This window comes from Quercus lobata, chromosome 5 (assembly GCF_001633185.2).
Source record: "Quercus lobata isolate SW786 chromosome 5, ValleyOak3.0 Primary Assembly, whole genome shotgun sequence".
Classification (NCBI taxonomy): Eukaryota; Viridiplantae; Streptophyta; class Magnoliopsida; order Fagales; family Fagaceae; genus Quercus; species Quercus lobata.
The window spans coordinates 9526669-9540773 of NC_044908.1; the positions used below are offsets into that span (position 1 = coordinate 9526669).

General features: G+C 32.6%; 2 protein-coding genes across 4 annotated transcripts; one reads left to right on the top strand and one right to left on the bottom strand.

Moving 5' to 3' along the window:
• The first annotated feature begins 256 nt into the window (after window positions 1–256).
• On the top strand, window positions 257–6741 carry LOC115992629 (telomere repeat-binding factor 4). Its single transcript, XM_031116855.1, has 6 exons — window positions 257–598; window positions 2250–2449; window positions 4402–4486; window positions 5511–5594; window positions 6057–6336; window positions 6435–6741. Exons 1-6 carry the CDS (start codon window positions 449–451, stop codon window positions 6464–6466), a joined length of 831 nt encoding a protein of 276 aa, XP_030972715.1. The 5' UTR covers window positions 257–448; the 3' UTR covers window positions 6467–6741.
• Window positions 6742–8110: 1369 nt separating this feature from the next.
• LOC115991961 (glycylpeptide N-tetradecanoyltransferase 1-like) lies at window positions 8111–11425 on the bottom strand. 3 transcript variants are annotated; one of them, XM_031115964.1, is made up of 2 exons: window positions 11288–11425; window positions 8111–9693 (listed from the first exon to the last, which is right to left on the bottom strand). In XM_031115964.1, exon 2 carries the CDS (start codon window positions 9690–9692, stop codon window positions 8388–8390), a length of 1305 nt encoding a protein of 434 aa, XP_030971824.1. In that variant the 5' UTR covers window position 9693; window positions 11288–11425; the 3' UTR covers window positions 8111–8387. The 3 variants fall into 3 exon arrangements, with proteins under 3 accessions (XP_030971824.1, XP_030971826.1, XP_030971825.1); XM_031115966.1 differs by having other exon boundaries at window positions 8138–9728; XM_031115965.1 differs by having other exon boundaries at window positions 8138–9733.
• Window positions 11426–14105: the final 2680 nt, after the last annotated feature.

Genomic DNA, 14105 nt, shown 5'->3' on the forward strand with positions numbered 1-14105 from the left:
CATAAAAGTAACGTAATATATATGAATAATGATAGTACTACAACCAAAATTCACAATTTTTGCAACAATCCATCCACGTGGTAAGCCGTGAGTATTAGAATAAAAGTGATGAATCTACAACATTACCACTCATAACTTCACGTGATCAGGTTGTGAGTTTTGTGGTGGTAATAACATTATTCCGTAAAATATTCAACCAGTAGTATTTTGCCAGGTCAGCAAATCAAAATTTAAAATGGTAATGAAAAATTTTAACTTTTGTTTTTATGAGTTTCTTTTCTGGCAGCGGTGCTCTGCTGGCTACGGTTACGGACCACGAGGAACGGGAGGGGAAGAAGGAGTGAGGAATAGTACTACACACCCAAAACAAACGCTCTCACAAACAAACTTCTTCTTCTCTACATATATATAGAGAGAGAGAGAGAGAGAATTTTTCTAGAGAGAGAAAATGGGGAATCAGAAGCAGAAATGGACGGCGGAGGAGGAAGAAGCACTACTGGGCGGAGTAGCGAAGCACGGCCCTGGAAAATGGAAGAACATTCTCAAAGATCCTGAGTTCGCTCCTTTCCTCACTAACCGTTCCAACATTGACCTCAAGGTCACTCCTTATTTACCTTTTCATGCCACTCCCAATGTCTTAGCTTATCCACTCTCACTTTTAGGGATTTTTTTTTTTTTTTTTTTTGGTTTGGTTCTGAGGGAAAATTGGATTTTTTTTTTCTCGGGAATAGTTTTTGGAAATTAGGGTTTACTAGGCCTGTAATGGTGTCATCAAACCCTAAATTTTCAGCATTGTAGTGTCGTTACTTGAATTCTTCTATGCTCATGAACGTAGAGTAATTTTAGTTATATAGAATGAGTTCTCAGCTCTTAATTTGTAGGATTTTTGTTTTATTTTTGGCAGCTAAGGTGCTGTTTGGTTCGAGGGATATTTGGATTTTTTGTTTCTCGAGAAATTTTTTGCAATTTACGCTTCTATTAGGCCCCAGTGTGAAGCCTTGAATTTTCAGCTTTGTAATGTTGTTACTTGAATTCTTCAGGATTGTTGTTTATGCACAAACACATACTCTTATATAATAGAGCGAAAGAGTGAGAGCAATTTATTTATATAAAATGACTTCTTAGCACTCAATTTGTAGGATTTTTTTTTGGCAGCTAAGGTGCTGTTTGGTTCTAGGGAAAATTTGAATTTCTTTTTTTTTTGGAGAAAATTTGTGCAATTTACGCTTGTATTAGGCCCCAATGTGAAACCTTAAATTTTCAGCTTTGTAGATTTCTTAATTGAATTCCTTAAAATGTTGCACATACAAGTTAGCAAGTTGTGAAAATAGGGGTTTTCAGTTTCCATAGCATTATTGATTTTGTTATATGTATAACGACTTATCCGTGGGGCAAATTTGGAAATAATTTCACTTTAATATTAATTATTTAAATTTGTCACTTTGACACTGTTTTGAAGGTTTTTGGGATCTAAAACTTTTCTAAAGATCATGTTAAACTCGATCTCCTCACTTTAATGCTTAAAATTGTATTTTCAAAACAAGATTTTGTAAAAAAGACCATTGCCAAATTCAAAACAATGTCTATTTAAATAATTATTAAAATAATAATATTTTGCAAATTTTCCCTTATCCACTCAATTTTAGGGCTTTTTTCGGTTTACATTTTGGACCCTAAGGTGTGTTTGGTTATGAGGGAAAGTGTTTGTTTATTTTGCCAGGAACTTTGGTGTAGTTTATGGTTCTGTGTATTTATATTGATAGGCTGTGATTGCTTAGAAAAATCCTAGGTATTTGGCTGTTTGAGTCTGAGCTATGTGTGTTTTAAACCTAACATGGAAATGGTATTATAGAATGCATGTAAAGCAAAAACCCTAAATTTGTTCTCATAACTGAGAACTCCTTTATTCTAGGTCGAAATGTTAATCCTAGACTGTTTTACTTGAAACTCTAATTTTTCAGCATTTTAGTTTTCTTAATTGAATTTATTTATATTTGTTATCTAGTTCTGAGAAACTTTAATGGTGTCATAAAATCAGAAAAAAAAAATGTTATATATATATATATATATATATTAGTTAAGCTTTTGTGAAGTAGAGCTAATAAGGAAAGGAAGAAGTGTGTTTCAAATATGGAGAAGTGTTTCAAGCCTTTGAGTTATTGTATTATTGTAGTTTATTTCAATTTACTTAGCACAAATCGATTTGAACCTCAGTGCTGTTATCTGACTCATTCTTGATTACCTACCAGGACAAATGGCGAAACCTGAGTGTTAGCACTGCTGGACAAGGCTCTAAAGAGAAATCGAGGACCTCAAAGATAAAGGCTATAACAGCTGCTCCACTCCCCAATGTTCAACATTCTGCTCCTGCTGCTCCACTTCTTCTTACTGCACCCCCTGATACTGTCATGGATGATGCCCCTAATAATGAGGGGAAAAATGCTCCACGGTAAGTGTTTGTCTTCCTCCTCTTCTCCAACTCCTTTATATGACATGTATAGTATGTGAATGTTATGCCAAGAATTAGTTGTCCTTTTATTTATCTCTTTTTCCCATATATTAAGTAATGCATGAGTTGTGTGTACCTATCAGAAGAAATCTATTTCTAAAGTATGGTGTTCTCAAACTTTTATAACTGCCATTGTTTTTGTTGTTATCTTATATAATTCCTCATAACTTGGTTGGAAAATCTGGCTAGATGGCCACCAGAATTTCTAACAACTGCTTACCAAAATATCTTTAAATAAGGGCGTAGTGTCACTTTGACATTTGTATATAACTAGCAACTCATGCAATGCACATGTAGTTTTCTTTATTATTTAGTTTTAAATATCTTGTCGACAAAATATGTAAAATCCGATTCTTTTATTTGTATGGTTAATACCTAAAAACCAAAATGAAATCTTTTTTGTAAAATAATGTTATTTTCACCAAGTATCTAGACCCATCACCATCAAGATCATTTCAAAGATATATAAATCAAAGCAAGCAAAGGGGAAAATTTTGCAATATAAATATAAAAGAAATCAAACAATTTATCAGTTATAATTGTTATAAATTTAATGATTGTCATAATTTAGTAAATATTAATCAACATGTGTCTTGATCTACATATCAAGAATACTGAATTAAAAACACAATATCAATAATCAAGATGAATTGCATTATTCAAAGTCGAAAAAAATTCATAGAAATTAAGCTGTAATCAAACTATTTTAGTATTAATCCACACAACCTATCTTAATTTCAAAGATGGGATCAATTTTTGCAGTTGTTAGTATGATAGGAGTAGAATACAAATTTACATGTGTTTCCAAAACATCACCTTTTGTAACTTAGTTTAGGTAGGGTTTAAAGTGCGAGCCCATCCAAGTATCCCATTATTTTTAGCCCATATACCCAGTTTTTATGAGCAGAAGTAGTCGCAAAAGTGTTGATCAAAAGAAAAGGAAGCAAAACATAAATTATTTGTCTCCTTGAAAATAAAATTTTCTTTAAAAGATAAAATAAAATTGAAATTTTGGAATGATAGTTGTTTATTTGATTATTATAGAACTAAGAGTTATTTAAGTCTTATCACATCCATATGAATCATAAATCTGAAGGATAGATTTATTGCTATTCGAAGCGATAATTTTAAATCAGAACAATGATTTTAATTTTCAATTAATTATTGGTAGAATAAGGGTTGTCAATTAAGAAAGTAATAACTTATCCTGGAAACTCACTCTATCCTTTCTCAAAATAATAGAGTTTTAGTTAGCTTGGTTTTTTCTTTTTTTCTTTTTATAAGTTTTTTAATTGTAGGACGATATTTTGTGTAAAGTTAGCTATGCCACTTTGCAGAATGTATGACACTCTAGAGTTTAAAATTGAACTTTCTCTCAGCTTCCACTTTAATATGCTATAATAGATAATAGATATGATCTGATGGAAGGTACTTACTAGAAGGTTAACAATGGAAAGGAATGGGGAGCTAACTATTTGATTCCACCAATTTGATTACATTGTTACATGCAGCTATTATTACAAATCAGATTTTAAATTACTCTGCTTTTCATTTCACATGTTCAATCCAGGATTTGGAGACAATTCATATAATATATGATAATTTGATTTCATCATTTGTTATTCTTATTCTTTTGAAGCATGTCATGACTATGAATCTAGTTTCAAACAACTTGAAGTGGAAAGCCTGTTGTTTATATGTTTTTGACATGCTACAACTTTGCTACCTTACTGTCACAATTATACAACATTTACATAACTATTATATTCTCTTTGCATTTAGTTTGAAGCCATCCGGCTATGTATGAGAATGACAAACATCTTTTCACAACTTTTTTATTTTATCAAGGTCTCTTCACGGGGCACTTGATGCTGTTTTCTTTTTCTTACCAGGTACAATGCAATGATTTTTGAAGCTGTTTCAACAACAAAAGATACAAATGGATGTGATATAGGTGCCATTGTTCACTATATTGAGGTCAGATGGAGGTCTCTTCTTATTTTTAATCCTTGTATGTCTTGGAAAATATTTTGTCCTGAAGGAAGCTCCATTAGGATGTAGAATATCCCTGCCATGGTTGAAAAAACCATCCCTGCATACAATTAGAATCAGAGAAGAAACCAAATTCTACCAAACATTGAAGTTGTGCTAGAAAGACATGAAATGCACTTCTTCAAAGCCTTTCAAGATGACAGGAACTTAAAATCAAACTGATTTGGTTGCACACTTTGAATCTAATTCTGCAATCACTATTTACTGCAAGCTTTGGCATTAAAATACAATGTTGTGAATATGTTGGCCAAATGTCCCAGCAGAGCCAGTGAATGCTTCACAGCTTAAGTATTGTCTAGTGCTCTCTTGCAAGAGAGTAAGTAGAAGTCATTTCCTTTAGGATGGGGTAATGTTGATGATATCAGATCAAGTGAAAGGATATGCTAACTTTTTGCCTTTTATGAGATTACTTATCAAAGATCAAGTGAAAATATATGCTATCTTTTTTCCTTTTATGAGATTACTTATCAAATCAACTACAGAATGTTTAGACTTTGGAACAGTGTTTTCTTCATAAAAGCAAAACTCTTACCATCAGCCGAAGTGATTTCTATATATTTCTCTCTTTATTGGCCACATAATGAATGATGAATTCTTAACTTCAAATGTAAATTGTAGCGTGATGGGGTTATTAAACCATCATGGATCATCTAGGAGCACCTTATGTATACATCCAGTGTACATCGGTAGCTCCTCTTCAATAAAAGTTTATTACTTATCCCAAAAAAAAAAAACATTGTCATGGATCATCACCTATCTATTACCTTGATGTGATTATACTTAGTTGAGCTGAGTATTGGCTATAAGAAAAAGAAAATACATTTGATCAGATCACTTTGTTTCATGCATTTCACTTTAATTTCCAATCAACAAATACTCTCTCTTGCAATCAAATTTTCATTATACGTGAGTTTGGAAGAGATTGTAACTCCTGATTTACATATTGCAGCAAAGGCAGGAGGTGCCACAAAATTTTAGAAGATTATTGAGTTCAAGGTTGAGGAGGCTCGTTGCACAAGGCAAACTTGAAAAGGTGATTGATTTTCTTGAATATTCTTCTCTCACACATTCATCAAATTTTAGAAGATTATTCGAGGTTGAGACCTGCAAATATTGTCATCTTCACTTCTTTTATATCAATATGACAAAGATTTCTGTTTCTCTTTTGGGGTGGGATTGGAATGACAGCTGCCGCTTCATGATACCAACGACTTGAACAACCTTACTGATACACAAATTCTAATTTATTTTTATGTTTCATTTATACAATATATATGATTAAGGTCATATCACAATGAACCTTTTGTGTGTGTGTGTGTGACACGCACAAGGTTCATTGTGATATGACCTCAATCAAAGCAACTTTCAGATTTGTCATGCATCTGCAGCGTGTTCTGTTCACATATTTGAATTAACATCAGCATCAATAGTGTGGAATTTCTTGACAGGAAGCCTGTTTTTTTGAAGTTCCAACTTTCTTCCATATAAAATGCAGGTCGAAAATTGCTACAGGATCAGAAAAGATACCTCGTTGGGAACAAAAACACCTGCCCCAAAACAAAAGGATGTCAGGCCACGGCAGCTGCTGAGCTCTGGGCTAATGACTACTAGTGAGAGTGTGGATGATGCAGCTAATGCTGCTGCCTATAGAGTGGCCGATGCGGAAAACAAAGCGTATATGGCTGCTGAAGCAGTTAAAGAGGCAGAAAGAATTTCGAAGATGGCAGAAGATAGCGATTCAATGCTACAGCTGGTGAAAGATATTTATGAAAGATGTAAAGCTGACATTGCCCTCCCTACTGTAGTCATTGTTATGTTTCTAATGTCTTAATTTATTTAACCTTGATATGTTTCTTTGGGCTTATTGTTGCAGGTTCGCGTGGTGAAATTGTCCTCTTGGCCTAGGTTATCAGTTGTAATTTGTTCTTTCTTAGGGGTAAAACATCAATAGAATGAGTAGTGAAATTGTTGTAGTTTTTTCAATGTGTATGTAAATTTCATTGATCCAATGCAACAGTCTTAAATTGTTCATGTCTCTATGCCTCAGCATTTTTATAAATACAGCCAGGTTGGGGCAAGGGGGAAATTGGAATTATTCCTGAGGGAGCTACATAGAAGAATCTAACTGCTTGTTGTTTGTCTTTTGCATTTTGGTTATGCTTATTTTTTAATTTTTAATATCCCCTTCCTGGTTGTAATTCTCCCCAGATTGAAAGCAAAAGGCGAGGTACACCTACCTTACATGTAAATAAATGTGGGCAGTTATGTTCCAAGATTTTGATCGACAGGCATCATTTCCGGCATGTTGGTACTATTAATTTCTTATGTGTAATTCTATTCTTTTACCCATTTTTTTCTTTGGCGGGTAGATAATACCAAGCCATCTGCCATGTCTGTGCTTCAAATCTCTTTTTCCCATTTTGCACCCAATCTGAAAATTGCATTGGACATGTTGAAGAATGGCAGCTATGCTGTGCAATCCAATATCCTTTTCCGTATCCCTTAATATTTCTTACAGACACGAATTCTACTAAGTACAAAATATAAGAATCCATTCTGAGCAATTCTGCCCAAAACAAAATAGAAACAGGCAAAAGTTGAGGCTTCCCAGAAGTTGCTTTAACAGTTTCTTTGTTGACCGAGTACAAGTTATAAGAATCCATTCTGAGCAATTCTGCCCAAAACAAAATAGAAACATGCAAAAGTTGAGGCTTCCCAGAAGTTGCTTTCACAGTTCCTTTGTTGGCACTTGGCAGTGACAAGGACATGGGAAGTGGGAGCAAGTTCCGTGCATCTTTTTCTGCAATACATCTCAATTCTAATAATTTCCGATACAAAAAGTTTTAAGTACACATTTATTCACACGCAATATACCTGTGTAAAAATAATGCTAAACCAATCATAACTTACTATCAAGGTAAGCCCTGATAAAGATGTGTTTAGCATAGTTCTTTACCATACATCACACTTGATAAGTATACCATACACGATAAATTTCAAACTAGTGAATACAGTCTCATCTCCCAGCTGTTAGCTTCTTCAATAGGCAATGTTATCTTGTCTCCCCAACCACCAAATACACAGAAATATTCTCCAAAGAGCCACAGCATTCTCATTAAGAATGCTAAATGCTATAAATGCTAAATTTTAACATCAAATTAGTAAAAAGCACCAAAAAGCAAGCTACAACAAACATGTTGAACTTAAAAAAAATAGCAACAAAGATGAAAGCTCACTGTAGCTTCAATCTTTAAAAAAATATTATTATTTTAATGCTTGTGGTGGAAAAGGTGGTTTGTTTAGTTGTTTTTTATTATTTTAATGAGTAGTTTATATTATTTTAAACGAAATGGTAAAAAAATAGAACCTTTAATGTTAGGTGTATTGTAAAATGAGTTATTAAAATTGATAAAGTGGTTTTTTGAGATGCTAAATGCTAAAATTTTTAAAAGCTTTGATGGGAATGCTCTTATGTAGTAGAATTGATAGTAAAATTGTTCAAAAGATATCAGTTCAACCAAAATCTAACATAATTCAGCAAGGCAACAATGAATAAATATGACAAGCAAGCAGCAATTACTAAGAACAAAATTGATTTTCAATTTTCCAATCATCTTTCGGTCCTAACAATACATGAAGCGCATGAAATTCCACAATTTCCTAGAAAAATCAAGCAAAAAAAAAAAAAAAAAAAAAGTTCACAACATTTGTTAGTTTCAATGGCACAATAAAATCTACATTGATTTCCAAAAACAATGCAACCTTAAAACAAACTTTACCAAAGGTAGTTCTAATCCTTGCCACAATCAAAATTTCAGAGCTCAAACTATAAAAGCACAAGTCCAAGCTCCGATGACTTCAGTGCTTGTTTTATCCGATAGTTGTAAAGATAATAGTGCAGTTTTCCATCACCTGGACCAAACTTCAGTTCCTTCAAGAAAGATTCATTTTGCATGACATCCAATGCATTGAAAACATCATAGTCCTTCTGTTTTGCCATGATAAGAGCATCATTCATCAGTTGAAGCAAAGGAGTGCTCGTGGCAACATTATAATATGAATAAGCTGCCTTCAAAATTGAATAATTCTGGTTCCCCAGGATAGATGAAGGAAGTGTGTAGAAACTGCTGAAATCAGTTATTTCATGAGTTTCAGGACTTTCAACCAGATAACTATCCACGACGTCCTCCTTTGGAAGCAACCAATGCTCCACATCATTTTCATCAAAATCCGGTGCAACAGCAAACTGGCTCAAATAGGTCCTAAGTAGCCGTGTAACTGCAGGAACATCATGGAGCTCCATCTTTCTGAAACCTGGAGTAACTGTTGACTCTGGTAACTTGTAGAGCTTGATTGTTCTACTCATTGTCATCCTCGCACCAAGTCTTGAAAACCCAACATCAATCAGCTTTTTTGGATTCAAAGATCTATGCCAATATTGGCAAGTTGAAATTGGTGTTGGAAGAACCACTCCTGCAGTATAGGCTGCTTGCCACATGTTCTCCAAGTGGACCCTCCTGGTCACCTCTTTGATCATGACAGGAGCAAGTCTCTTTGATCTAAGCTTCTTATGCACACAAAGGAAATTAACCTCTGCCATGGTGACAATATCATCACGGACCCGGATTCTGGCTGGAACGCCAGTTATAAAAGCAACCAACTTCTTTGAACTTTTGACACGGACACCAATGTGCCAACTCCTGAAATAACCAGGAGGGCGTAAAGCCCAGCGAAGAAACTCTTTTGAATAGTTAAATCTGAACATGCTGTCATCATCCTCAACATAGTTATTAGTGAGAAGGATATACACTTCATTGCACGTCTCTTCGGAATCCATATCACAAGTAACCCATTCATAAAGGTTGGGAAGGTTGTAGGGTTCTTGTTTGACTTCAGATAAAGGAGTTGGGGGTTCAATCGGGCCCTCAGGCAAATTGGAATCCCCTACATCCTTAAATTGCCCAACTGGTTGGGTTTCCCAAAACTTATGTTTCTTTCCAAGAGAGAGAGATTCTTGAACCTTTCGAGTTAAAGCATCAAGTGTGAGGTCACTCTCAGAAGGTTCGTTCCCATCAGGATTCGGGTTTTGTGTTTCTTCAGGTGATCCAGATGATGCATTGCTATCAACCATTCTGAGTTATTTTGAAGACAACACCACCAAAAAAACCTTCACTATACAAATTATATTCATTTAGCACAACAACTGAAACAGTGATACAATTTAAACATTGTTCCATTGCTGCAGAAAATCAAAATAAGAAAAAAATGACATACTGTCCTAGGTTTCTATTATAATATGAGCCTCCACTCACATGTGCCTTATGGAACCATTTTGGCTCAGCTGAGTCTAGGCTGCACCATTTTTCATCGATGACCTAACAGAAAGTAACATAGCAGCATTCTATATTTCCCTCAATTTTCTAGAGGACACAACAAAGGATACATAAACAGCGATTTTAAGTAATAGTCTACCTATACAAAACGATCCCAAAATCTACAGAAAAGTAAGAACAAAATTAAAGAAAAGTTTCAATCAATTGCCGAACAAGTGAACCATTCACTTTCATGTTAGGTTATGGTGCCGCATTAAGCACTTAATTTATTTATTTAGTTATATTTCAGTCAGGAAACAAAAACAGCTAAAATAAGATTCTAAGATTCACATTTCTATCTTTTATATATATATATATATATATATATATATATTCCTCCATATTTTTAGCTACAAAACTGACGCTAAAGGCTTTTCAATCCAAGTTTTGTACTTGGATCAACAAATTTTTAAGACCAAGGAGCATCAATTTTAAATAAAACCAAAATGCTTATAAATATGAGCAACCCCTAGTGTCCATTTTAATTACCTGACTGCATTCCAAATGAGAATTCACTATAGTGATTAGTGACCCTATTCTAACCATTTAGCTAACCAACATACACACAAAACCAAACTGCTCAAACAGTAAAATCCAATTCAATTCTTTGACTTTCCTTCTCTTTTCCTTAACTTTCTCAGCAACCAAACCGATATTAATGGAGCCAATAAGATTAAATCCACATTTCCATCATTTTCATTCTCCATACATCACAAAACCAAACAACTCAAATAGTATAGTTCTTTCCTCAATCAAATTCTTTTACTTTCCTTCTCTTTTCCTCAATTTTCTCGGCTACCAAACAGAGAGTAAAGAAATCAATAAACCCTGAACCGAGAGCAACAAAACGAATATCCATATCACAGAAAATAAATTCAAGAATTGAATCAAATCACCAAAACAAAATCCAAGCACCACTGCAATCACAAAACCAAATCAACAAACAGCAAAACAATCAAATTCCTCGAATCAATTCTTTTACGTCATATTCTTCACTTTTCCTTGCTTTTCTCAGCTACCAAACACATCTTAAATTAAATGCAACTCCAATTTGCACATATAAAAAAAATTTAAAAAAAAAAAACACTACTTCCAAGATCTCCGCAGTACTAATCGCCAATACAACGCCATTAACACGATCATGATTAACTCTTAGTTTCTCATTATTTCAAAAACACCGAAAAAATAAACCAAAGGCACAAGATTTAACATGAAATACTTTCGCTTTCTATTTCAATTATTTAATTTTCCTTGGTTTTCTGAGTAACCAAACGTAACGTTATAAAAAACTATTCTAACAAAATATAAAATATAAAAAAAAAATGAAAAGAATGAATTAAATGATTAATAATACCTGTAATTTCTGTATGAGTGTGCGATTGAAAATTAACGAATCAAGCTGATCTCTTTGAGCTCTCAGAGATCTAGGTTTTCACAGAGAGAGAGAGAGAGTGAGGGTAGCATTGGAAATAGTGGAAATGAAAGCGTGGAAATAGAGCTAATTTCTTATTTATTAATTTTAGACTAATAGAATGGGTATATTTGTCATTTTGGATATTTGAGGGTGGATTTGGTGGTTTATGTGATAATTATTAATTAATACTAGTAGATTAGTGGTTTTTTTTTTTTTTTTATGAAAAGATTAGTGGTATTTTTTTGATTAGTAGTAATTAATAATTATCATAATCAAGAGGTTCATAAGTGTCCAAATTGAGTAAACTAGGATTGTTCACTAATTGGGTTTGTGCCCAACTTGCAATCAATTTGATCAAATTGGGTGGAGAATTGCCAGACCCTAAGTTGACCTATAAGGGTATCAAGTTGGTTAGTTCAGGCAAGGCCTTAGGTGTTGGTCAGTTTTAGGTGAAGCCAAAAACCGTAAAAAATAAAAAGTGGAGTGATGAGATCTCTTGCTAAATCTAATAAGTTTTCGTTAGATCCGAAGATATTTTTGCCAAATCAAGCGGAGAACTCTTCAAATTTGATGAATATATGCCTGATCTAGTGTTTTCTCACCAAATTTTCTTTGCGTTTCGGTTGGGTTGGTGTGCTTGGGTTTTGGAGGGGAAACCCACAACTGGCCAGCCGTAGCAATTAGATCAAGTGGAGACAAGTTGGGTATGGTGAGGTTGGGCAAGTCTAGGAGTGGCATGGGCACCCTTAGAGTAAACACTTTTTTAAAAAAAACACACACACACACACACACACATATATATATATATATATATATATAATTTCAATAGTTATAATGGGAAAGAAAGATTTGAAGGTTTCTGTTGAAAACACCAGCTCTTGGCAAATGAGTAAACTATTTAAAAACATTACTAGTAGTATATCCTTGAATTAATTAAAAATTTTAAGTAAAAAAGAGAAAATATTTTATAAATATTATCAAATTTTATTAATAATTAATTATTGAGCCACTTTACGGGATGTAGAGGATTCTAGTCATGCTCATGTTGTATATGAGTTTGAACCTAAAACCCATATAAAGAAAGTCAAAAGGTTAGATAAAAAGAAAAAGAAAAAAGTAGACCATAGTTTTTACTTAGTGGATGTTGAGCTAATTTTTTATTCATGTTTTCTAGAGGAAAAAATTTATTGAAGTCCATTGAATTCTAACGCGTCTCGTAATAGAATTCTCTTCACTTGATTAATTTTACTGTTAATAATTTTATTTTTTGAATTTAACAGTGTACAAAAGTATCACTCATTTAAAATTTTAATAATAATCTTAAATTTGTATGCCCTTAAATTTTAAAATAGGGTCATTTTAAATAGAGACAATAATTTTCCATAAAAGAGAGTAAGGTTTTTAGCGTAAGTAATTTTATAATAAACTTCTTATTTATAGTCATATCTTACAATAAAGGGAATATTTTTCATTTCTGAAGGTGCATAAAGGGAATATTTTTCATTTCTGATTTTGATTTGATTGTCAACTTGATGGGAAAGCAAGCTTTAAGATGCCTACAATTAATTAATATTGATGGTACAAGGGGTATATTTGTCATTTGAGGTTCTGATTGTGAATTTGATTGGAGGAGATGTTAGAGATCGAGATGCCATTATTGACAATTTGTTTGAAATTGATGCAAATCTTGAAGTTTTTCTTTAGAATAAAAAAATAAATAGAGTCGAATTCTTCATTACAGAAAAACAATACTGTCATAAAGTGTAATTTTAAACTAGGAATTGTATTTTAAATTAGATTTTTCTCTACAAATTTTTACATTTTTTACCTATTCTTTTGTATTATTTTTCATATGTGTCTTTTGTAAAGAATTAGAATTAGTTATTTGTTAACTAGTTTGTTAGTATTGTTTATTTAATTGTAGTTGTACTTCCTCACTTCTTCTTCTTCTTCTTCTTTTTTTTTTTTTTTTAAAAAAAAAAATACTATTATGGAGGCCTCTTTTATTAAAGTTCTGATTCCTAATCGATTTTTTTTTTTGGTAATCAATCGAAATTTCATTAATTGTTTAAATGAATCATCTTTGTCGAACCTCATCAAGGTTCTTGAATATAATACTCACAACAATTTCTATGATTATGTTATGATAGTTTTATATTTATTGTGGCCAAATTCCATCTACCAAGAAATAATTAATTTATTAGTAAGTTTTTTACTTTTGTTAGTAACATTACTTATAAATTAAAGTAATGTTAGAGCCAGAAGTATTTGACTTTTGTCATAACTTGATAAAATGGTAAGTTTTTTTTTTTTTTTTCATTAATTTTTTTTATAGAATGATAAAATAGTAAGTTGTGATTAGAGTAAGATTGCTTTTACTTTAACTTAACATTAATACCATTTTTATTATACATTAATTATAACAAGTCATGTAAGTAATTATGAAAAATGTATCAAAACAAAGTAATTACAAAAAAAGTTAAATGTCGTTAGAGTTTTTATTTTTTTATTTTTTTAAAAAAATTGCTAGTATTTACCACAAAATTTGATGGTAAGGCCAAAGTGATCTTAAATTATGAAAAAATGACATTTTAATGTGTGTTAATTAAATTAAGTGGACAACTGCTGAGAGTCTTATATCTCAAATGCTACCCTTGCTGTTTCTAATATAGATATTTAGAATTTAAATCTCCCACCCCAATTATCAATATATTAAAAAACAATTTAAGCGAATAACTATCAAGAGTCTTGTAGCTCA

Excerpts from the sequence above, each read along its gene's own strand:
- LOC115991961 (XM_031115964.1), bottom strand. The coding sequence starts at position 9,692 with ATGGTTGATAGCAATGCATCATCTGGATCACCTGAAGAAACACAAAAC.
- LOC115992629 (XM_031116855.1), top strand. The coding sequence starts at position 449 with ATGGGGAATCAGAAGCAGAAATGGACGGCGGAGGAGGAAGAAGCACTA. Across the intron at positions 4,487-5,510 it reads CCATTGTTCACTATATTGAG|CAAAGGCAGGAGGTGCCACA; the intron begins GTCAGATGGAGG and ends TACATATTGCAG. Across the intron at positions 5,595-6,056 it reads CACAAGGCAAACTTGAAAAG|GTCGAAAATTGCTACAGGAT; the intron begins GTGATTGATTTT and ends TATAAAATGCAG.